The 24930-nt window shown below is 41.5% G+C and overlaps 1 protein-coding gene across 2 annotated transcripts in view; it reads right to left on the minus strand.

Moving 5' to 3' along the window:
• Nucleotides 1-8526: 8526 nt before the first annotated feature.
• The window catches only part of PREX2 (phosphatidylinositol-3,4,5-trisphosphate dependent Rac exchange factor 2), a 202395-nt gene continuing 185991 nt past the window's right edge, over nt 8527-24930 (minus strand). Inside the window, exons 36-40 of one of the 2 annotated variants that reach the window (XM_060243668.1) lie at nt 23069-23135; nt 21459-21649; nt 18540-18642; nt 11382-11449; nt 8527-8937 (exon numbers count right to left, since the gene is read on the minus strand). In XM_060243668.1, the coding sequence (XP_060099651.1) occupies nt 8892-8937; nt 11382-11449; nt 18540-18642; nt 21459-21649; nt 23069-23135 (475 nt within the window). In that variant the 3' untranslated portion in view covers nt 8527-8891. The remainder of the gene's footprint in view (nt 8938-11381; nt 11450-18539; nt 18643-21458; nt 21650-23068; nt 23136-24930) is intronic. The other variant, XM_060243667.1, reaches the window with a different exon arrangement.

Genomic DNA, 24930 nt, shown 5'->3' on the forward strand with positions numbered 1-24930 from the left:
GAGCGGGTGATGGCGCTGCGCTGCTGCTGCCTCTTCTCGGCTTCATCTTAGCTGCTCCTCCGAGATGGGCTCAGCCTGAGGAGCAGCTATGGTGAATGGAGAAGAGGCAGTAGCAGCGCAGCGGCCGCCCACTCTGAGATGGGGCAGCTCGCCCCGCTCCTTGGCGCCATTTCTCCCTCTCCCCCCTAACTCCACCCCAGTGTCTCCTGGCTCCACCCCCAAAGTCTCCTGGCTCCACCCCCAAAGTCCCCAGATATTATTGGACTTGGCAACCCTAGTTGTTATGAGGATAAAACGGAGGAGAGGAGAATGATGCAACCAATTTGGGGTCCCTATTGTGAAAAAAAGACATGTCACCTATAGCTAAAGATGTGATGGCACATAGAAGGTAGTTTGGTTGGGGGGTGGGAAGAAGAGAAGGAAGCAGTGAAAGGAGAAAATATGGGAGTTTGCAGGAGGAGAGAAAGAGAAAATAATGTGCACAGAGGGGTACAGGAGGAATGAGGTACTCCTTCAAATCTGTGCAACTGGGCCTAACTGAGCAGCCAGCACCATAGAACTGGGCCTGGCATTGCACAGCTGGGTCTGACCCCTTGGCCAGCACCAGGAAACCAGGCGATAACATTTCCAGGTAGATGCTGCCAGAGGGATGGAAGTGGAGATTGCTTTAGACAGAGGAGCAGATAAAGCTGACTAGTTGTTGGGAAGGAGAGAGGGAAGCAGAAGAAAGAGGAAAGTCTATGGGGGCTGCCAGAGAAGGAAAAGAAAAAATAGTGGGGGAGGGAAAATGAGCTTCCCCCACAGGTCCTTGTGAGTCCTTTACGTATATGCTCCTAATATTGAACAGTACACAATGCAGTTGCTTATAGTACTTAATTTTGGTAATAACTACTATACTTACACACTAGTAACGAAATCCAGTCTGTACATTAGCTTTGTTGTATTTGCTTGCATAGTGGGTACAATTACAAGATTTGTGACTGTCCTGTCTAGAAGCAAGTTCCACTAATTGGCTATATCATAATAAACTGCAGACAGAGTAAAGTTTTGTGCATTGTTCCTAGTTAATTGCAGCATTGCAAACATCTTTGATGACTTAAACAAAAAGCTTATGGAGCATAAAGGGTATGATCACATGAGAGATTTGGCCCAACCTAGCCATGACTCCAATCTGGATTTAATGTGCTCGATCACAAGAGCACATCTTCCTCCCGAATCCTGCCTGTACCTACCTGATCTGAGGATGGGTTGGGACCAGATTAAATAACTATGGGGAACTTCCAGCTAGCAAACCTATAAATCATACGTAGGTGTGTTTCCCGGCTGTCTAGGGTTGCCAAGTCCAATTCAAGAAATATCTGGGGACTTTGGGGATCGAGCTAGGAGACATTAGGGGTGGAGCCAAGTTCAAGGCTGTGACAAGCATAATTGAACTCCAAAGGGAGTTCTGGCCATCACATTTAAAGGGACAGCACACCTTTTCAATGCCTTCCTTCCATAGGAAATAATGAAGGTTAGGGGCACCTTCTTTTGGGGCTCAGAGAATTGGACCCCCTGGTCCAATCTTTTTGAAACTTGGGGGGGTATTTTGGGGAGAGGCACTAGATGCTATACTGAAAATTTGGTGCTTCTACCCCAAAGAACAGCCCCCCCAGAGCACCAGATACCCACAGATCAATTATCCATTATTTTCTATGGGAATAAATCTCCATAGGGAATAATAGAGTTCCCAGCAGACATTTCCCTCCCCTCCCCTCGCTTTCTGATGACCCTGAAGTGGGGGGAGGGTCTCAAAACCGGGGGATCCCCTGCCCCCACCTGGGGATTGGCAACCCTACGGCTGTCTGAAGGGCCAGGTCTGTGCTGCACGAACCCCGCACCCACCAAACATGAGCAGCCTGAAGACTCCTCTTGCATGTATGTGGCCCATGCCTCTTCCAGCAACAGTACAGGGGCTGTGTGAATGCCGGGGCACAGATAAAAGAGAACTGGCTTTTTCAGAGCTGGAATAATGTCACTCCTAATCTCCAATTTGATTGCACCCAAAGAGGAGGCATGCTGTGTAAGGATGAGCATGAATAAATCACAAGCCAAAATTTGGCACTTGGCCTGGTTTGAAGCCCCCAACCAGTGTTTGCTCATAAACATTTACAGGACTTTTGTCCAGTTCAGTTCAGCTGTTCAGACTATTTAAACCAAACAGCTGAGCAGTGTTGGTCTGCAGCTGACCTATTAGGTTTGAATTGCTTTCAGCCATTTCAACCTAACAGCTGACAGGCACATCTGCCCCCCTGTTAAGGATGAAATGACAGTGAGCCATTTCACTGGTCGGTTTCACTTCCCCCCTTTCCAAGCCGAGGAAAGCAAAATGGACTTGGGTTCACCCACTATGCTGTTAGGTTGAAATGGCTGCCAGCAATTTAAACCTACCAGCGGGGCAGATCTACCTGTCAGGCTTAAATGACTGTTTTGTTCCCCCTCTTTGAAGCAGGGGAAGCAAAATGGGCAGGTTAAATTGCCGACAGCCATTTAACCCTTCCCAGGCAATTTTATCCCTTCTTCCAGCTAAGGCATGCCATGGCCAGGAGAAAGGGAGATGTGAACTATCTGGTTCTGTATTGAGCATTTTTGCCTCAGTTTGGAGACTGCTTGAACCCCAAACAAACTGGAATTTTTAGGTTCATGCCCATCTCTATAAACAAATGGTACTACAGTAGTATTGGTAAGTAAAGCATCTATCTACAGCATGATCCACAACCATGTACTAGACTACTTGGGTCTTGATGGATTTTCTACCATTGCAATCCTTATGTTAAACCAGTTTAAAATACTGCAGTTTGCCTAATTTATGGGTTGGGCTTCCCATAAATCTTGTCATCATACACCAAGACAATGAGCATTTGCTAGTGATGTAATTTAGAACAAAGCAGAGGGTTGGATCCTACCAGCTTTTTCGCTGGTGTGTGTATAAGGAGCTCTCCAAAATCATATGACAGATATCGTGAGATCCACATGGACAAAAACCACATAAGAAAGTGATGCAATGAGGAAGAGGATTGGAATTTGTATTCTTGTTGTAGCATATATCTTTTGTTCTTATCATATACAGAATGAAAGTTTGATCATTTAGATACCTTGTGGAGGGACAAACTGAATAAATCATAAAGCTGGCAAAGGGCAAATGTAGCCTTCAGACTAGTTGAATGGGTATTCAAGGCATTTAGAATAAAATGTTGGTAAGCTTTGTGTAAGATGTCAGATCAAACAAAGACTGAACAGCTGCCTCTTTGTTGCCAATACAGATTTAAATATAGCTTGCCCTGCACAAGAATTGTACATCATAAAGACCCAGCTATACAGTTGTTCACATTAAACAACAGAGAATGCAACATACAACTGGATTGAAAATTCTACTATAGTGTTGAGAGTGCATTCAAATTGTGTGTCAGTCAGCAGTGATTTTCACTGTGATATCACAACAATTGTTTCATTACAAGTGTCAACAGATAGTTCAAGTAATAAAGTAACTATAAGAGATCATACAAAATCTTAAATTATAAGCAGCATTTCTTGGACAAATTGCAAACATATCTCAATTTAATAATTTTACAACCTGTTTTTAATCCAGTTTTTAGCCTTGTTAAAATAATTAGCCTCTCTTCTTTGTGGACATTCTTTATTAAGTGGAAGGTAATTTTTTAATATAAGGTACGGCTGTACTGTTTTTACCCTATATACTGTTCTTACCTTGCTAATTGTTGTGCTGTTTTATGTGTTTGCAATAGGGTTGCCCATTCTGGGCTGGAAAATTCCTTAAATTTTGGCATTATACTTGTTTGGAGGGTGGACTCTATGGCAATATACCCCACTGAGACCCAATCTCAGTGGGGTATAATGCCATAGAGTCCACCCTCCAAACAAGCCAAGCAGCTTGGAGAATATGAAAAGAAATGACTGGAGAGTAAAGGGATAAGCAGTTCCACATCCATGGTTTCCCCAGTAGTCCACCACAATATACTTGTTTGTTACTTAGCAGATGGATACATTGGAATAGGAAATTTATCATCAAGTTTTATGTCAGAGCTGCACAAAAAAAGTCTTCTGGCTGACTGTAGGCTGCTGCTTAAGGGAGCAGCCACTTGAAACTCCAAAGGAAATTCTATACACATCAAGCATTACCTATAGCAATATTCCTTGGAGATGATTGCATGCAGGATGGCATTATGAGCAATGACATTAGTGGTAATTAAATAGATCCTGTGCTTTCATTTTAGATTTAATCCTTTTCATAAACATAGAAAGGTGAGTAAAGGATGCCCTTCTGTAATATTTTCACCACAATGATTGTGGGTATGAAAGAGTAGATAGCATGCCAGGAAATTACAAAGCCATTCTAATATTGGTCATCACCACCCCTATAGCCTTGAGGGAATTAAAAACAAAGTCCCCCCCCCCAAGTTATCAGTGTTCTCTGAGCTCCCATAAAAATTCCCATAAGAATCCCATAAAAATTCAGAGCCAGTGGCACTCCCAAGGCATACCTCAGATAACTACCAAAGCAGCATTAAACGCACCAGGAGGGGGCAGGCTGAGCGACTCTCCTTCTTCCATCTCATACTACCCCTACCACAGCCCCAAATAAATACAGTTGGTTGGGGAAATAAAACTTCATCTTCCACTTGGATATACAGCCTGAACCAAGTACTCATCTCATGCTCATCTTTAGACTGAAGGCAAACATTACACAACAGTAAGGTACATATTCTAAGCACTGGAAATACCAACCTTGGTGGCTTCCCTTTGGCAGTTAAGTGACCTTGACTATCTACTATTGAATGTCAAGAATATCTTCCTCAATGTTCACTCAGTATAAAATTAGTTATTAGGCTGACCATTATTCAAGCTATTAATAATTTGTCATATAGTATATGTATAGTTTAAACCCTGAATTAGAAATTAGTTAGAAATTAGGCTTAATTGACTAAAATAGCATTTTCTGGCATTTGTCCCTTCTTACCCTGACTTTCAAAATCTGCTATAAACCTGTTTCTTCCTTTGTTTTCCCTCCCTTTACTTTTTCCTCAGTGTTAAAATTTAGGCATCATCCTTTTGAATTGTCCTATGGAGAGTGATGAACCCTAATGGTAATAATAATTAAAAACCAGCTCAGAACATACATGAAAAGTTTATTATGATTCAGTACAATTGCATAATTTTATATATAGTTACAATAAGTATATATCTAATAAAAATAGAACGTATTTTATTAAACTATAAGTAATAAACATACACACACATTACATAGAAAAATAATTTGATACAAATCCATACTTTGAAGAGATGTTAATTGTAATACAAGTTGAACTATAAAGACTATAGCTAAGGAAGATTTAGAAGAAACTACTGATATACTTTGTAGATGTCTTCACATATATTTATATATTTTTAAAGCAGCAATGTTCTAGACTTTACTTGAGTAAGTACAAAAATATATTCTCCCTCTGTAAAATCTAATCCAGCTAAAACAGAAATAAAAATCCTACCTGCATTTTTTTCCCTCAAGGGGCACATACATTTACTGGACTTCTTGCACTATATACAAGATACTACAGACTAACTAGAACTGTTGTAATATTTTTAAATTGGAATGTTGCTATGCATTGTGGAAATACAATACAATGTGATAGTAACCATAGCAAACAATATCAATTAATGCATTATTTAAATATATTTCCAGCACTACTGAAGTATATTAAATTTTGCTTTTGAACTACAGTGGCCCTTATGGCTAAAAGACAGTATTCTAATTCTAGCATTATACCTTTGTGAGGTCCCTTATCTCCCCAAATCACACCCTCCCCAGGCCACATCCTCAAATCCCCAAGCATTTCCCAACCCAGAGCTGGCAACCATAGATTACATGGTGTTCAATTTGAAATTGTTTTTAGGTTTTTGAACATGAATGCTTCAAATGGATATATTTAAACAGAAACAAAGTTCAAAATACTGAAAGTTATGTAGCATATCTACCTGATTGAACAATGGGAGTCCATACACAGAAGGGGGTTTCTGGCTACTTAGCTGCACAGATACAGCTGTGCCTTGGTAACTACACTGCAATTTTCACTCAAGTCCCACTGAACTGCATTTATCTTTTGATGCAGATGGCATAATCTCTATTCAGGCCTACTTACCGTGCACCTACCACAACTAGACTGGAGTCTATATAGTCATAAATTGAACTAATTTTTCATTGTTTTTATACATGAAGGTCTAGGTAGTGAAACATAAATATCCTGAGCCTGGCATGTATTTATATATCATTTACAGTTACTATTTTATTTCAATACAACAAATTTAAAAATGTCTCTCATTGTCATGGGACAAGTGTTAATCGAAAGTATTAATTTTACAACAAAAGCTGCCCTGCTGCTTCCCTGAAGTGAATATCCATAACAGGCTGATTTTTTGTCATAGCCCCTTATAGGTCATATTATGCAGGATCAGGAAATTCCTTTTCATTTACATCACACAAATTAATTAAAACCCTGTCATTCTCTTAATGCCCTTCAGGAAAATCCAGAGTTTCTGGCATTTGAGACTACTACAAGGATTCTCTTTCCTTATTGATGCCACAGATATAGAAGAACTTGTGTTTTCCTCCATCAGCTGCCATATTTGCTGCATCTTCCCCCCAACACTGTGTGCCGCCATGTGGTGATTGCTATTGCACTATAGCACAATATAGTTTTAACAAACTATTTCACATTCTACTAGTTCCTCATGACAATAAATCATTATAGACTATTATGTTAAGGTGCAACAGTAATTACCTTTTGGGGGGCAGGAAGTGTTGGGCAGATGAGGGCAAATGAGGGCAGGACCTTCAAAAGGCACAGCTTCTATACAGACAGCTTCCTGATGCTCATGAACTATATTGTTTCGGGGTGGGGGGGGAATCATACCAAACTAGGTCTGAGAAAAAATGTATTGAAGATGGAGAAAATCTAGAAATTGAACAATTAAGGGAAGCTGTTGCATGGACGCTTCCCCCAAAACACTGCAGTTTGAAAGTAAAAGCAGAGCAAAAGCTCCATGATGATGGGGTAAAGAAAAAGTTGGAGAGGAATGTGGTTTTAAACAGTTCTGTTCCACTTCATGTACTTTCTGAAATACTGCACATTCCAATTACAGAAACAGCTTGATCTAGAGACACTGTGAGAGTTCCCACTCTTTTGAATGTTTTGCCTTTGCATATTCTGATACAACTTTGTTTGTGGAGCAATTATTACTGATAATCTTCCTAATTATCTGTTGTAATATGTTTTTAGACAATTACTTTTGCATTTTGTATAAGATACAAGACAGATTGCAACTGTAGTTTCCTTAGCTTCTAAAAAGTTTTTTTTAAAGCTGGATTTGTTGCCACATTGCTTCAGCAAAAAAGAAACAAAAATTAGTCCAAGGAATGTGTTTGTATCATTAATTTTTAGTTAGTACAACATAAGAAGACTTATTTTGGATCAGGGAGGAGTCCAGGATACTGGAGAGTGAAATGCCAGTGGTCAGCCAGATCAATTTTTGTTCATTCATTTGTGTTAATGTTAATTTTGATAGCTGGTAATTGTTAATTTTCTAAAACTACAAAATTATTTGTGTATCGTACATTTTGAATATTTTACTGCAATACTCTTATCTTTGCTACTATGACAAATGGCTGTTGGTAACATGAATTTAATTTTATGCCTAGAGTGTACGTGAGTAGAAAATATTACATCTCAAAATTATGTCATAAGACGTAAAAAAGTAATAAAAACTACAAATTCTCATTTTCAGTTAAATGGGTCCATTTTTGCCAGATTTGAACTACAACATACAACATCTCTCCTTCAGTACATATTTTACTACCTTTTAATTAATATTTCTTACTTATAGAATGCATATTTTCTGTTCAGGTGAGATTTCTTCAAACTCAGTGTGATCAGAATTATGACACAGAGATTGCTATATCAAAGCTATACATTTTAGTAATTCCTGAACTACCAATTAATAGGACTAACTAATGGAATTTTGAGTCATCAGAATCCATCTGTCATTTCCAATGCCTAATTTCAGCATGAACAAAATTGAACATATTGTGCTGAATACAAAAAGTCATGGAACTCATATGAAAACTCTTGTGACTCACTGGTGTGTTCTGATCAAAGCATTTGGAATAAGATTTTTCAAATGATCAATCCACATGGAAGCAGTTACCACCATCAGCTCACTTGAGAGCAGAAATTATGATGGTTCTCCTAGAATTGTAAAGTGAAATTACCTTTAGTGATTTCTTAGCATCCCACTGTACTAGAAACACTTCCATTTTTTCTATCAACATTTGTATCTTTGTATGCTAACTGATTTCATATATAGCTACAGTCTACAAAACTAAGACGGAAACTGGTAAGGGGATTATGTATGCAAGGGACAACAAAAGTGTAGCATGATTTTAAGCTATCCTTTTATCTGCCACAAAATCAAGGCACTGCTTTTGTATAAGGATTGTCTGTATGACATTTTCATGAAATACTATATCTTTGTGTTCATGTTGCTACTAGAGCATTACTGAATAACCAGCACTGTTGAAGTAACTACTAAAATTGTAGCTCTATTCCAGTGTAAAATTACTAGATATAAACTACAGAGAAGCACAAAAAGTCCATCTATATTTTCTCCACAAAAATAATTGTTCCTCATTTGCACAGTCATATTTAAGAAGAAACACTGCTGTACCCAGAGCAAAGTGCTGCAATTTATCAGTACTTAAGGCATGTTTTGCGGAAAACTGTTCAGATTTTACTTCGATGTCACAGTAGTTGGCATTTTGATTACTCTTTGAACATGAATCTTTATTCCTCTCCACCAGGAGGTGGTGGCTCACACAGCTTGTACAATCTATAAAAAACAAAGACAATTATTACACTAAATCCTAGCTTTATCTTATTTAAGTGGTGTTTAAATATTACATGGTTATTTCCATAAACTATCTTGTTTAAGTGCTTTTAAAGTATTACATAGCAGCTCAATGGTGCAGAATGGCAAAACTGCAGTCTAAACCTCTCTGCTCATGACCTGAGTTCAATCCCAGCGGAAGCTGGGTTCAGTAGCAGGCTCAAGGTTGACTCATTCTTCCATCCTCCTGAGGTCAGTAAAATGAGTACCCAGCTTGCTGGGGGGAAAGTGTAGATGACTGGGGAAGGCAATGGCAAACCACCCTGTAAAAAAGTCTGCCGTGAAAACGTGATGCAACGTCACCCCAGAGTCAGAAATGACTGGTGCTTGCACAGGGGACTACCTTTACCTTTTTAAGTATTGCATGGTTATTTCCATAAACTATGAAATTCTTGACATAGAACACAGATGGCATGACACTATCACTACTTATAGGGTTGCCAGATCTGATTCAACAAATATCTGAAGACTCTGGGGGTAGAGTCAGGAGACATTGGAGGCGGGGCCAGAAGCAAGGCTGTGACAAGCATGATTAAACTCCAAAGGGCGTTCTGGCCATCATATTTAAAGGGACAGCACTCCTTTTAAATGTCTTTCCTTCATTGGAAATAATGGAAGATGGGGTCATCTTATTTTGAGACTCATAAAATTGGACTTGGGGGTTATTTGGGGAGAGGTACTGAATGCTATGCTGAAAATTTGGTGCCTCTACCTCAAAAAACAGCCCCCCAAACCCTAGATACCACAGATCAATTCTCCATTATACCCTATGGGGATCAATCTCCATAGGGTACAAAGGAATACCCAGCAGATATCCCCCCGAACGTGGTTTCTGATAAACCTGAAGTGGGGGAGGGCCTCCAAACCAGGGGATCCCTTGTCCCCAACTGGGGATTGGCAACCCTACTACGTATGAAGGAATCATAGAATCACAGAATCATATAGTTGGAAGGAACCCCCAGGGTCATCTAGTCCAAGTCCAAGCCCCTGCACAATGCAGGAACTTCACAGATACATCCTCCTAAATTCACAGGATCAGCATTGCTGTCAGATGGGCATCTAGCTTCTGTTTAAAAACCTCCAGAGAAGAAGAGTCCGCCACATCCCGAGGAAGCCTGTTCCACTCTAACTGTTAGGAAGTTCTTCCCAATGATGAGCAAGAAACTCTTCTGATTTAATTTTAACCCAATGGTTCTGGTCCTACCTTCTGCACCATCCTATATGACAGCTCTTCAAGTACTTGAAGATGGTGATCATATCACCTCTCAGCCACCTCCTCTCCAGGCTAAACATCCCCAACTCCTTCAACCTTCTTCATAGGACTTGGTCTCCAGACCCCTCACTATCTTTGCTGCCCTCCCTCTGGACCCGTTCCAGCTTGTCTCTGTCCTTCTTAAAATGTGGTGTCCAAAACTGAATACAATACTCTAGGTGAAGTTTTACCAGAGCAGAGTAAAGCGATACCATCACTTCATGTGATCTGGACATTATACTTCTGTTGATACAGCCCAAAATTGCATTTGCCTTTTTAGCCACCGCATCACACTACTGACTGTTGTTGACACTGTAGTCTTAGAAATATTTGCCTTAAGTGCTTTGAAATCAAATAGAGTGCCTTGTCTAAAATAATTACTTGAAAACTTGGACTTAATCACACAATTAATTAATTGGACCCACAAAATATACAGGGTGGACATAAAAATCACTATGATGGCATAGTTTGGTACATGCCATTACTATCTAGGGTTCACTGAGGAAGAAGTCATCGGAATGAGGGATTATCTAGAATCCTTGTGTGGACTAGGACTGTATATTGGACTTCTCATGGACTTGATGGTTTCCATTTGAGAACTTATAATGGACTTTGTGAATTAGTTTGTTTATTGGACTTTATGAACTCTGCCTATTGCTTTAATGCTCCATGTTAAGAGGCAATAATATTGTGTAAAAATATAACGAGATTCTGTCATCATTGACATTAATGGAAATTGTTTTTTGTGTGCTATTACAGCTAACAGTATGTTGGTTCAATTTGGTCTTTCATGCTGTAATCCTTAAATATTTTTACACTTGACATAGGAAGCAGCAGCTCCTACTCCTGCTCTTCCACCTGCTCCACAGCCACTCAAAAGGGAATATTCCCATATATTTGTAGAAGTGCAGACCACATTACTCTTTTGGGGGCTCTTCATATTTTTCTGCAAAGCTAGGAGGTAACCAAGATCTGCAGAACAGTCTGAATCTTGCCCCATTCTCTAATCTTTTCTAGCCATCTCTTGATGGTATCATAAACTTGTTGTTTTGTTTTATCTGAATGAAAGCTAGAATATCAGAGTTAGATACACAATGGTCCTGGTCACAGGCAGTTGATTGTAATGTTTAGTTACCTTGGAGCAGACTGTGGGGTTCGGTCCCTCACTCCTAAATTTTTGGCAGTATTCTGCACTCTTGCTCCCTATAAGGTAGGAAGAAGCCCATTAAAAAGAATCAAAATTAGCATACGTAAGTGACCATTTTACTTGCAATGTGGCAAATACCATCTAATCAATAACAATAATTCAAAACTTGTAACTGAAAAGTTATTTGTTCTTTCAGGGAATATAATTGCACAAGAAAAGTGCACAAGATACTAAGAGGAAAATTCATCATATGCTTCCAGGAGGGCAGCTGAGTGAGCTGGGCTGGGAGAAAGCACATGAGAATGCAGGGTCCCAGCCAGCCCAAATGCTCACAGTGCTCAACTGCCCCAAGATCATTTTGCAATGCAGGAGGAGAGGGGAACTTTGGGGACATGGGGCTGACTACAAATACCTAGAACAAATGATGCTGGTTATCAGTATCCACCATCTCTGGGCAAGCTCTTCTTTTCTTTCAGGCAGCTAGGAGGGAGAAGAAGTAGCAAGGAACAGGTGATGTCATCATGCTGTGCACACTTCACATGTGGGATAGCTTCCCAGAGAGGATCAACAATCCACCTGCTGGCTGCCAAGTAGGACCTGGCAACCCTGGGGAAAGGGAGGACTGTGACAGACCTAACACCACCAGCAATGATCATGCATCTTCCCCTGCCTACTTTGCATTTTCCTTCCCAGTAGCATCCCCACCCCCACAATCCTCTTGGAAGTCATTTGACAACTCCAGTGACAGTGGGTGAGATGTTACTACATACCAGTGTGAGATTCCCCCCTCTTAATATTTCAGGAATTAAAAATCCCTGCCACATGTATTTCCAGCTTTTAATTTTTTCTGCGAAACTGGGTGTGCAGTAGTATCCCACTTATCAGAACACAGCCTTATTTTGCATATTTTTCATTCTGCATTCTAGGCCTACTGCTCAGAATCAGATAAAACAATGAATTCTATAAAATGATAAAACAATGAATCCTATAAAATATTAGGATTACTGTCTTCTTTTTTGTTTTGTTTTATATTTTTTACAAAGGATTACAATCTTAAAACTGAATCTGTAAAAACAATGGCTTGGATCCAACTGAGCATTTCCATGGACAGAATTCCTTTCTCATTTTTCCTCTTCTGACAAACTCAAAATGCCTGCCAAAATGTTTTCAGGGTTTTCCTGTTTAGGGTCTCCAGCTGCTATACTCTCAGCTCTAGGAAATTGCACCTTTGGAGAGCATTTCATTCATTTGTTATGACTAACTATGATGGGGCTTAGGATCAAACTACCTGATATCTATAGGAGTGATTTTCCTGTAGAGGAGAAAATTGACCTTTGAGAGACACATATAAAAAATCCTAAATGGAACATTCAGTACAAAAGACTGTTCATTATTCTCAGTCTTCGTTAGGGCTATAGCAAGCTCTCTCCCTAACATCAGTTACTGAACTGGGTTAGTCAGAATACATTGCATTGCAGCCAACAGGACAAATTTGTTTTATAAAAAATGGAGGGGCCAACTTTAAACACAAAGGAGTGCAGCAAAGTCCTGATAAGTGATTTTTGTTTTTCAAGAGCACTTTTAAAGTGAATGTGAAGCAGCTGCTGAAGAGGTAGCTAAACCTTTCTCTGATCACTGCTTTTCCATTGCAGTTTTATTGCCTTACCCCAGCGGCCTCCAGAACTCTTGTTGCATGACTGCCCCTGCAAACATGCAATTGGAACACCACCAGAGCAAAACAGCTTCATGGCAGGTGTTGGAATGGAAAAACAGCAGGCAGGAAAAGTTAACCTTTCGTTCTCACCATTGTTTCTCCTCTCAAAAATTCTTACTCTTCAGAAGATGTTTACAAAAAAATTGCCCAATGTTTGTAACATGTTAGTGTGTAGCATGTACTTTCCTCAAAGGTTTTCCCACAGGTTTTTTCTAATGATATGTTTCTTAATTTTTTTAAACTTCTCTCTGTTTCTCTCCTCCATTGTTCTTTTTTCTTCTTGTCCCTTGTCAGTATTGAATTCAGGACAAGAGGTCTCATTCTTTTATGTACTATCACAATTCATAGCTCCAAATCTGAGGGACAGAAAAAAGTACAGATCTAAGCAAGCTGAAAATAAAATAAAAGGAGATGAAGATTTGTGGCTGAAGACACTGGTCCAGTGATCTCACCATAATGGGTATGCTGGTGCCCATTTGACCCTTCAGTGGAGAAGAAAAACAAGTAGGCATCACCTTTGTGTATGTACCCACTCAGAAACAGCTGCCAATGTTGTAGGAGAATGCTTAGCTTGTAATGTCACATTTTGAAATTGGCCCCAGGCACTCCATGGCGGTCATTTTCATAGGCTGTCCTCAGGCTTAAGAAGCCTGGTACCTCTTTATTTTATTTTAATTTTATTTATATCCCGCCCTACCCCACCGAAGCGGGCTCAGGGTGGCTCACAGCATAAAAATTCTAACAATAAAATTCAGAATTAAAATACAATAGTAATTACATAGTTAAAACATTAATATTGATACATCAGTCCATATCGGTATGCTATCTATAAACTTCCTTCAGTATTTCGGTGCCGGTCAGTTATAAGCCAACCGGAAGAGGACTGTCTTACAGGCCCTGCGGAACTGTCCAATATCCCGCAGGGCCCTGACTTCTTCCGGTAACTGGTTCCACCAGCAAGGGGCAGTAATTTAGAAGGCCCTGTCCCTGGTTGACTTCAACCGGGCCTCCCTTGGCCCGGGGATTACAAGCAGATTTCGAGAGCCAGATCGCACCCATGAATCAAGTTGTCAAAATACAATAGTACAAAAATCTATAAAAACTCACACTATATGCAAAACTCTTCTAACAGACTTTGATTCCAACTCATTCTTGCAGCAATTTGAATAATACAAAAAGATGTATTGCTTTTATTTCTTCAGTGTACTCACCTGTGCTGTGAATCTCAATGGAAGAAAGCTTTTCACTATATTGACAAGGCTATTAAAGTGGATTCTTCTTAATAATGCAGCAGTTATAGTTTTCTTTTTAAATATTATCATAATTATTTGATAATAATCAATAGAAATCATCAATAGGGAAGGTCATGATCCTAAAAAAGGCAGTTTGGTTTAAACCAAACCACGAACCATATGGGCCCCACCTGAACTGAAAAGCTTGGTTCCCCCTTTCTCCCAGCTGCAGCTTGCTGTGGCTGGAAGAAAGAGGGCAGGAATTGCCCAGGAAGGGGCTTCATTTAACCCTTCAGTTTTTCTCCCCGCTCAAAGCAGGTTTCTTCATGAATTTTTCAAAAATTCAAAAGATATACCATATTTATAGGAAAAATTCCAAGGTGGAGAAAACAAAGAATGAAAACTTGCACTTCTCTTTCTGTTTCCTTTTTTCTTTATATATCTTTCTGTATGTTTCTGCTTCCCTGTGCCTATAAGCCTATATGATTAGAGTTAGGTGAAACTCCATTGTTCAATGCTGTACCATATTTAAATCACATTAAAGTTTTAATTTCTGAGAATCCCTACATATTTGGACTGAACAACCTTGAGAAAATTTTTCCATCACAAAATTTAATTCATGGCTTGTATTAAGCACAATTCAGATATGGAAACTGAATAAGTCTATACAAAAACACATGCACATAAATTAATCAGAATTAATGAAATGAGAGAAGCAAGTACCAGCCCTACAATTTTCAAACGACTCAAGCTTTTTTTGTGTATTAGCTTTTACACACATAAAAATAGCAATATATATCTAAATTAAAATTTAGTTTTTAATGCAGTGAAGAACATAGTGACAAAACAGGCAATAAATTATAACTTTAAATACATACAAAATATGAGGAGGGGGAACAGGCATGCAACATCACTTCTGGTGAAACCCAAAACTGGCAACATGACAGGTTAAGCCATAAAATTTTGGGTGAGTTCTAGAGTGTTGTCCTGATGTCATAATGCCACTTCCATTTTTTCACTGGAAGTGATATAGTACATCCATACAACACTGGTGGGATCCCCCTTTTTTTCTCCCACCAGCCTCTGAAATACCAGGAAATGGGGCAGACTTTTGCCCACCCACCCATCCCAAAGAAAACAATAAATTGTGGGAAAGTTTAAAAGTTCTACTGTTCAACTGCACTTATATTTTGATTCATTCTACTAATTTACTGTTTTTATTATATTACTAATACATTTACAGACTAACTTGTTCTTGAAAATATGAGATCGAAACACCACAAAACTGAGGTAATATATAAACAGCATATGACAATTGAGGGAATATTTTTTTCAAAAAATCTTCTGCATCCACATTAAATATACCCCAATCCAGCCTTTTGAATATGACAAGTCTGAAACACACAAGAGTTGTCCTACCCCAAAGGGATTAAATTGCCACTTCATTGGATTGCCTTTACACACTTGGTCAACTAAATTTTAACTACAGATTAATTTAAACAAATTAAATTTGTTTCAATTTATTGCAGTGGTAAAGCTGCAGTACTGCAGTCTGAGCTCCCTGCTCACGACTTGAGTTCAATCCCAGCAGAAGCTGGGTTCAGGTAGGCGGCTCCAGGTTGACTCAGCTTTCCATCTTCCTGAGGTCGGTAAAATGAGTACCCAGCTTGCTGGGGGGAAAGCGTAGATGACTGGGGAAGGCAATGGCAAACCACCCCATAAAAAGGCTGCCATGAAAACGTTGTGAAAGCAACGTCACCCCAGAGTCAGAAACGACTGGTGCTTGCACAGGGGACTACCTTTTTTTTTTAGCTTGTGCTTCACACAAAATGAATTAACACACATACTCAACCCTGCCTATTACTCTAGCTCCCTCTTCATCTCCAGTTGTATGCTAGAATTGTATTTTATTGTGTTTTAATTGTATTTACTGTTTGAAGTTTTGAACTGTTTAATTGTATTTATTGTTTGAAGTTTTGAACAGATTGTTAGCCGCTCTGAGTCCATTTGCGGAGAGGGTGGGATATAAATTAAAGATGATGATAATAATAGAATTCAACAGGTCCATTATGCTTCTGTAGTGTGTCCTACCTTTAGTCTTCTACCTCAACTGACACCTTGTAATGTTCAGCTTTGCCCTCCTGGCCTAGATTCTTAGGCCCACACCTTCCAAATCTGCACATTCCATATTTGTTTGCACTTATGACAGCATTGTCTATTTCTATCCTGAATGCTCTGGTTTGATTTTTTATGTGTTTTGTTCAATTGTTTCTAATTGTTTATTTGGATTGCAAACTCCAATGGAGGTCACCAGAAGTCAGCTGCAACTTGATGGCAGTTTCCACTACCACCATTCTTTGCCATCCTGGGGACCCTGGGTTGGATAGAAAGGCAGCTTGAAGATGATTTAAATAAATAAATAGTAATAATAATAATAATAATAATAAATTTTATTTATACCCCGCCCTCCCCTGCCGAAGCAGGCTCAGGGCGGCTAACAATACGGTGACCAATGGTACACCAACAATAAAACAATTACATTAAAAACATTAAATTAAACATTAAATTAACCTTAAAAACCAGAATTAAAACAATTAACTAAAACATTTTTGACGCTATCCTTGACACTCTTCTAGTTGATGTTGATGGCGGATTTCAGTTATTCATAAGCTAATTTAAAAAGGGTGGTCTTGCAGGCCCTGCGGAACTGATCAAGGTTCCGCAGGGCCCGCACCTCCTCTGGGAGTTGGTTCCAGAGATGTGGGGCTGCGGCCGAAAAGGCCCGAGAGCGAGTATTCTGTAGTTTAATTTGTCTTGGCCCAGGGGTAGTCAGTCTGTTCTTTCCTACTGACCTCAGTGCTCTCTGGGGTTCATACGAGGAGAGACGGTCCTTCAGGTAGGCTGGTCCTCGGCCATATAGGGCTTTAAAGGTGATAACCAGCACTTTGTACTGGACCCGGTATACAATCGGTAACCAGTGCAGTTCGCGTAGCCCCGGCCGCACATGTTCCCATCTTGGGAGACCAAGTAACAGCCTGGCCGCCGCGTTCTGCACTAGCTGTAACTTCCGGGTCCGGCACAGAGGCAGCCCCATGTAGAGGGCGTTACAGTAGTCCAATCGTGAGGTGACCGTCGCATGGATCACCGTTGCTAGGTCCCGACGCTCCAGGAAAGGGGCCAACTGCTTTGCCCGCCTCAGATGGAAGAAAGCTGACTTGGCAGTGGCTGTTATCTGGGCCTCCATTGATAATGAAGGCTCCAGTAAAACACCCAGACTCTTCACCTGCTGCGCCGCCTTTAGCTGCACACCATCGAAGGTCGGGAGAGATATTTCCTCCCCTGGAGCGCCGCGACCCACACAGAGAACCTCTGTCTTTGCCGGATTCAGCTTCAGCCCACTCAGTCTAAGCCACGTTGCGATAGCCTGTAACGCCCGATCCAGGTCTTCCGGGGGGGAGGCGGGCCGGCCGTCCATTAGCAGATAGAGCTGGGTGTCATCTGCATATTGGTGGCAACCCAGCCCAAACCTCCTGGCAATCTGGGCAAGGGGGCGCATATAGATGTTAAATAACATCGGGGAGAGGACTGCTCCCTGAGGCACCCCACAATCTAGTGTGCGCCTCTGGGATCGTTCACCCCCGATCGCCACCCTTTGTCCCCGACCCCTGAGGAAAGAGGAGAGCCATTGTAAAGCAGACCCCTTAACCCCAATGTCGGCGAGGCGGTGAATCAGTAGCCGATGGTCGACCGTATCAAATGCAGCCGACAGATCTAATAACATCAGCACTGCTACACCGCCTCGATCCAGTTGCCGTTGGAGGTCATCTGCCAAGGCGACCAAGACCGTCTCCGTCCCGTGGCCCGGTCGGAAGCCAGACTGGCACGGGTCTAGGACAGAAGCGTCATCTAGAAATCTCTGTAGCTGCAACGCCACTGCCCTCTCGATGATTTTACCTAAAAATGGTAAATTAGACACCGGTCGGTAGTTCGCCAATTCGGCCGGGTCTGCTGTTGATTTTTTCAGAAGAGTACAATTCGCCAATTCGGCCGGGTCTGCTGTTGATTTTTTCAGTAGCAGAAGAGAAGAGTACAAATGTAGCAATAAAAATTAAAATAAATAATTCCATTAAGGAAACAGTTTTGTGTGGAGAAAAATTAATATATTATTAATATATACATATATATTTATCTAAAACTTACTTGTTTGCGCATCACATCTGTGGCTTGCAGGATATATCGAGGAGGTAGGCCATGACTCCGAGCAAGAATTATAGCCTGCTCAAGAGTGACACTAAGAGTACAGCTGTATTAGAAAATAAAATAAATCAAGTAAGAGTGCAATTTCTTTTATGGAGTAAAAATAAAATATAGGTGACAGTAGTCCAAGGGAGGGCAAAAAGGCAAAGACACCATACAGACAGATTTGGGGGTAAATAGGCCACAACTTTTACTGAAAATAGCAGAAGAAGCATTGTTGCAGTATGGGGATGGATCCAGCACTAGGTAACCTACCTCACACCCAATATCACCTCATCCCGTTTGGGAGGAGAGGGGGGATCCAAGGATTAGCAAGTACCAGGATGCCACTTGGGTATCTCTGTGTGGTTCCCTGCCACCAGCCCCTTCCTGGTCATGCAGCTGACCCCAAGACCCCATATAGGAGTCCTCAAACAGGGAAGGTGGGCACACAGGTACAGCCTCCCCCCCCTGAATCCATCTCAGTGCCCAAACCGCCCACTGAAGCTGAACCACCCACAAAATGCAGTGAAAACAACCAAGTAAACCAAATGCAAACCCGTAACAACCCAAACTCAAGGAGATCCAGCAAAGAACTGAGGTGAAATGCTCTGTGGCAGATGGCCAAATAGGGGTCAAGATCTAGGACCACCTCCAGGTTCCACCCCTCCAGCTGGCCTACAGGAGAGCTGGTTGGCTGGCCAGGGGTAGCATAAGGTCCCCATCACTTCCAGACTCCTGAAGCAGGCTCAGAGCCAAGGATGCAGCCTCTCTGAGCTTGCTCCCAGTCCCATGGCTGCAAATGCAGCCCCAGGTGAGTCTGGGTCTGATGCTTATGAAAAGTTTCTGCCTTCTTCCAAATGCAGTTTTACAGGTCAATTTCAAACCAGTGACAATGGAGGTTTTTTTCATATAATGAGGCAAAGCATTTCAGAAGGTGTTTTAGCCTTTGAGTGATGTTCCCAAGAGTCCCTCATAGCTGTGTACTCCATCAGCACAAGGGACAAGATCTTTTGTTATAGGAGGAACAGCTATCCAGCTGTTAGTCACCATTTGGGAAAAACAGCCACAAAATTTGCACTTTGGAATTAAATGGAAAGTGAATAACCTCTGAAGAGGTTTAAAAATGGTGTTGTATTCTGAGGGATGAGGAATCAAATAAATTACAAAATAACAAACAGTCAACAGCTTTAGTTAAAATTAAGGAAATTTATTTGTTTTATAAGGAACAGGCTTAAAATTGATTATATATTGAACAAATAGTTGCCCATAAATTCAGGTGGGTAGCCATGTTGGTCTGAAGCAATAGGCCTTTTATCATCTTTGGCAGATCAGGCAACTGGTTCCCTATCTCATCACCCAGGACTTAGCTACAGTGATCCATGCAATGGTCACTTCCAGGCTGGATTACTGTAACTCGCTCTACGCAGGGCTTGAGCCTGATCCAGAAACTGCCCTTGAGCCTGGTCCAGAAATTGCAGCTAGTGCAGAATGCGGGAGCATGCCTAATGATGGTGATGCCTATGCGGGCACACATCCAGTTGGTGTTGTGACAACCACACTGGCTGCCAGTCAAATACCAGATCTGGTTTAAGGTTATGGTTTTGATCTTTAAAGCCCTACATGGCCTGGGACCATCATATCTGCAGGACTGCTGCTCCCCATATGAGACCTGGACAGCCTTACACTCATCTGACCAACACCTCCTGGTGGTCTCCAGCCCAAGGGACATCCTCTTAGCCTCAACCAGGGTGAAGGCTTTTTCAGCCTTCACCTCAGCCTTGTGGAACATGCTCCCACTCAAGATCACAGTCTTGCAGGACTTATTGCAGTTCCACAGGGCTTGTAAAATGGAGCTGTTTTGACAGGCTTTTTGACTGAGCCAGCAGACATTCAACTATTTTAGCCTTCCTTTTTATGAATTGTTTACTCGTCTATGAGAGTTATAAATTCATTCATTCATTCTAACCTCTCCTGTCTACAGTTCCCCCTTTTCAGTGCCTTTGCTGTTTTTGAATATTATCTGGGCACTGGAGTCTTTCAGGTATCCATCCTTGCCTGACACGAGGCATGTTTTTTTTCTGCTATTATTCATTGACATAATTTACTGTTTTATTGTTGATGGTCTTATGCTGTAAGTTGTCCTAAGTCCATTTTGGGGTAGGGCAAAGTATAAATTAGATAAATAAAATGAAAATAAAATAAATACACAATCTTGGTTGGAATGATCCTAGTTTTTTCCTAGTGTAACCCTAACCCTATACACAAAGCACCTCATTGATACCTGTAACAGCCAGCACTATGCCAATGTTACTATCCACCCATAACATATTGAGGGAGGTGGGTGACTAAAGCCCAGAGGCTTTCTTCAAGTTACAAAATGAGATTCATGGCTGAATCAAAAAATTCTACCCCATACCACATGTTCTTAATCATAATAATATACCAGCTCTGCATACATATTAATAGTAAATATAGCTAAACACTGAATAAATTATTATTAGAACTGGACAAGTGAGGAACCATTAGACTAATGGTGGGGGATCCCATCTCCCTCCCACTCTCTTGCTGAGCCCAGTATGGCCCCTGGGCACTCACCCCTGGGCAGCCACCCCCAGGTCAAGCATGGAGTCTTCAGCAGCCACCAGCCAAGATAATGTGGCCCAGAATGGAGCCTCGGGGTGCGCTGCTGCTGCTGTTGTGCAGAGAGCGCTGTTTTACTTTGGGGGGAATTTTTGGCACCCCATGTTCTCAGGAAAATCTCTTTAGCATCCATGTGGCCCAAGTAGATATCACCAGACGTGCATGTGTGTGTGTCACATGTCACTAACAGTATAAACGTAGCAATAAATTGCAATTAAGATAATGACTAAATAATCATACCGGTGAACTCCACTATTGCACAAGATAATGTGGCAAGCTCCAAGTCTGCTGCAAAGTTCTGAAGCAACGGACAGCAGTCCAACCCCAGAGGCGCTGCAGGCTATGTTGGCACAACTTGCAGTGCGCTTCGATCTTATGAAAGACACCATTAGTCGATAAAGTTCATCTAATGAATTGATGGGGCGCATCAGCTGAAAAAAAGGGGCAAAGCTCTTGTTACTAAGACAATTTCTCTTGCAGAGTGAGAGTATTTATATTAGATTACTAAAAGCATGGAACCCACACATACTTGCAGAAGTCAATTTGCTCTACTTCATATCCCCTTCCTTTCACTATTTCCTTTTTCTCTCTTGGCTGTCCTCTCCTTTTTTCTACTTCCCACTTCCCAGCCTACCCTTCTTTTATCTGCCCCCTCAGCCACCAGCTTTACTTATTAATTTCATTTATACCCTACTTCTCCACCACCAAGCAGGGTCCCAAAAGAGCTTATAATATTCTCCTCTCCCCCATTTTATCCTCACAAGAACCCTAAGAGAAAGTGATTGGCCTAAGTTTCTATGACAGAGTGAGGATTTAAACCGAACTTTCCCAGATCTTAAGTCTGTCATTCTAATCACTACATTACACTGGGTCTCAACTTTCCCTCCTTCCCTTCCCCTGTTAGCCTCTTCCTGGGAAAAATCTAGCCCAGTGTGGCATCAAATTGTGTGGAATCAAATCACCTGGTAGCCACACCTGTGTGGGTTGCATAAATTTCACAATAGTAGGCTGCCCAATGGCTGCTGCTGGGCCTGGTCCCAATAAGTATTCCGTCCAGAGCAGGAGAAAGGGGAGGGGGGATGGATGGGATGGGATGGTCAGAATAGCCCTAGAGAGTGCCCTGTCCCTGTCACTGCATTTTACTGACTGAAACCAAAGTTTGAAGGCTGGGAATACTGTTGTGGTTGCCTAGCAATCTCATAGTGACTCCTGAGATTTCAGAGTGCATCCACATCTTAAAGGTACATATGCTATTTATGCTATTGGGGGCAGGTTGTTTGTTTATATTTCTGAAAACCTACAGCTTCATGACTGCAGTAGTATCTGCAGATAGGGCCATGTTAAAATATGCACCACATCAGAAAACAGTTCGGAAACTTCAGTTCATACGATTAGCAACATATTTCACAAGTTCATACAATTAGCAACACATTTTACAAGGACACTATACTACATATATCTCTCAATATGTGCAATCATCATTTTGTTTTAAAGATGCAACATGCAGATTTCCAGTATCAGCTAATACATTTTTTCCAATAAGTATATGTATAGGCATTTGCATCCTTGTTTTAAGTAGACATAAGGAGAGTAAATGGCAGCAGCAGTACTACATCCCTAAATCCTCTAACCTCTGAAACACAGACTGGAGGACAGTAATACCTTCTGCCTTCCAAAACTACAGCACTTATGGTGCTGTAAGAGTCAATTATTTTAATCAAGCCCTTTAACCTCCTGCCTCCTATGAAGAATAAATGCTTTCTTGTGGGCAGCATGCATTAAAATACTGCTCAAGGCAAAGCTGATCTGGATCTTACAAGTATAATTACATATAACACATTTTGGTTTACCTTATCTATGTAAGCAGCTTTTGAGGTTGAATTAGGTGGAAGATTTGACTTGTCCAGGTAAAATGCCCTGAGAAAATAAGTATCCACAATTAATTATTCAAGACTTTCAATGATGCACTTTTAAAATAAAGACAAGCTATTTTACATAATTATGATCACAGCATGCAAAACAAAACAAATAACAGTGAAAACCCATGCAGGGGAAATGTATACAATTTAATGCAGTCTCCTCTTGATATTTCATGCTTGGTTTTTGTACCAGTCCATCCTGATACATTTTTCTGTCACAAAGAGCTTTCCACTTATGCAAGAGGCTCTTCCATCAAGCATTGGTAGATGCATCTTGTCTCAGCGAACATGCCAGTACCAGCAGATCTCACTGATGAGATCTAAACCAGGGGCAGCCAAACTGCTCAGGAGCTACATGTGGCTCTTTCATGCATATTATGTGGTTCTCAAAGCCCCCATCGCCCCATCAGCTGACTTGAAGAATACATTTAAAACTGCTTTCTTTCCACCTCTCCCTCCCCACCCCCAGCTCTTAAATATATGTTCATATCTTGCAGCTCTCAAACTCCTGGTGTTTATTCTGCAGCTCTTATATTAAGCAAGTTAAGCAAGATCCCTGATCTAAACCATTGTGACAATATTACTAACTAGGAATAAGGCCCGTTGTGAAGAAAAATACAACTGGCTCTAGAAAGAGGCTCTGGGTGCATGCAGCCCCACCCTGTCCATCTTCCCAGCCACCCAAGTGAATGCATTCACTCCCCTCCCACCTGAAAGGGAGCTAATCTCTGCCATCTGGAGAGCAGTTGTAATTCTGAGTGATCTCCAGCCCACACCTGGAGATTGGCAACAGCGATTCTCCAGGAGGAAATGGCTGGTTTGGCATTATATTCAGCTGAGGGCTCTCCCTTTACTGACTCCCTTTATTGATTGCCTAGCAACGGCCTTTGGCTAGTAGCATCTCCAGTAGCCCAATCGTCTGTCCTGGGGCAAAGCTGAGGGAAGGAGAGAGGGAGGAAGTGATAGGAAAGAGGCAGCTGCCATGGCCTCTGAGGAAACACTTTGTGATACTGCAGTAAAGTAGCAGCCCTCTCTGAGGATGGCTGATGGGAGAGGACACAGAGAAGCATCGGAGATGTGTCTTGTTTCTGAAATAATACAGTTTTGGTGGTTTTTCAGTGTTCCCTGGCCTGTAGTAGGCAGAAGACAGAGGAATCAGCCAATGGAACCCAGAGGTGGTGACTGACACATGATGAACCAATGGTTTGTTGAGTGCACTCATCAGCCAATGGGAGCACTCCATTTGGCCACCACCATTAGGGAATTATCTACTAGTAATAAGACCTGTTGTGAAGAAAAATACAACAGGCTCTAGAAAGAGGCTCTGGGTGAGTGCCCCCCCCTTGCTGTCTTCCCAGCCACCCAAGTGAAGGCATTCACTCCACCCCCCACCTCAAGGGCAGCTGGTCTCAGCATCTGGAGAGCAGTTGTAATTCTAAGTAAACTCCAGTCCTCACCTGGAAATTGGCAAAAGTGGTTCCCCAGGAGAAAATGACATTGTACCTGTCTGAGGTACCACGTTCCTCAAACCCCACTCTCTCCAGGCCCCACCCCTTAAATCTCCAGTAATTTCCTAACCTGGAGTTGGTAACCCTATCTCCTTCCCTTTATCTGCCCCTCTGACTTCAGCTTTCCATTGCCTTCCCCCTCCCCGCAGCCTTTACATAGGAAAGGGACAGTCTTTCTCCACAGTTGGGGGAGCAGGGGCCAAAGCAACATACATCAATCTCCTCTCACAACCCCATGAGGTGGGTTAGGCTGGAAGTCTGTAAGTGGTCCAAAAATCACCCTGT

Source organism: Heteronotia binoei, chromosome 7 (assembly GCF_032191835.1).
Source record: "Heteronotia binoei isolate CCM8104 ecotype False Entrance Well chromosome 7, APGP_CSIRO_Hbin_v1, whole genome shotgun sequence".
NCBI lineage: Eukaryota > Metazoa > Chordata > Lepidosauria > Squamata > Gekkonidae > Heteronotia > Heteronotia binoei.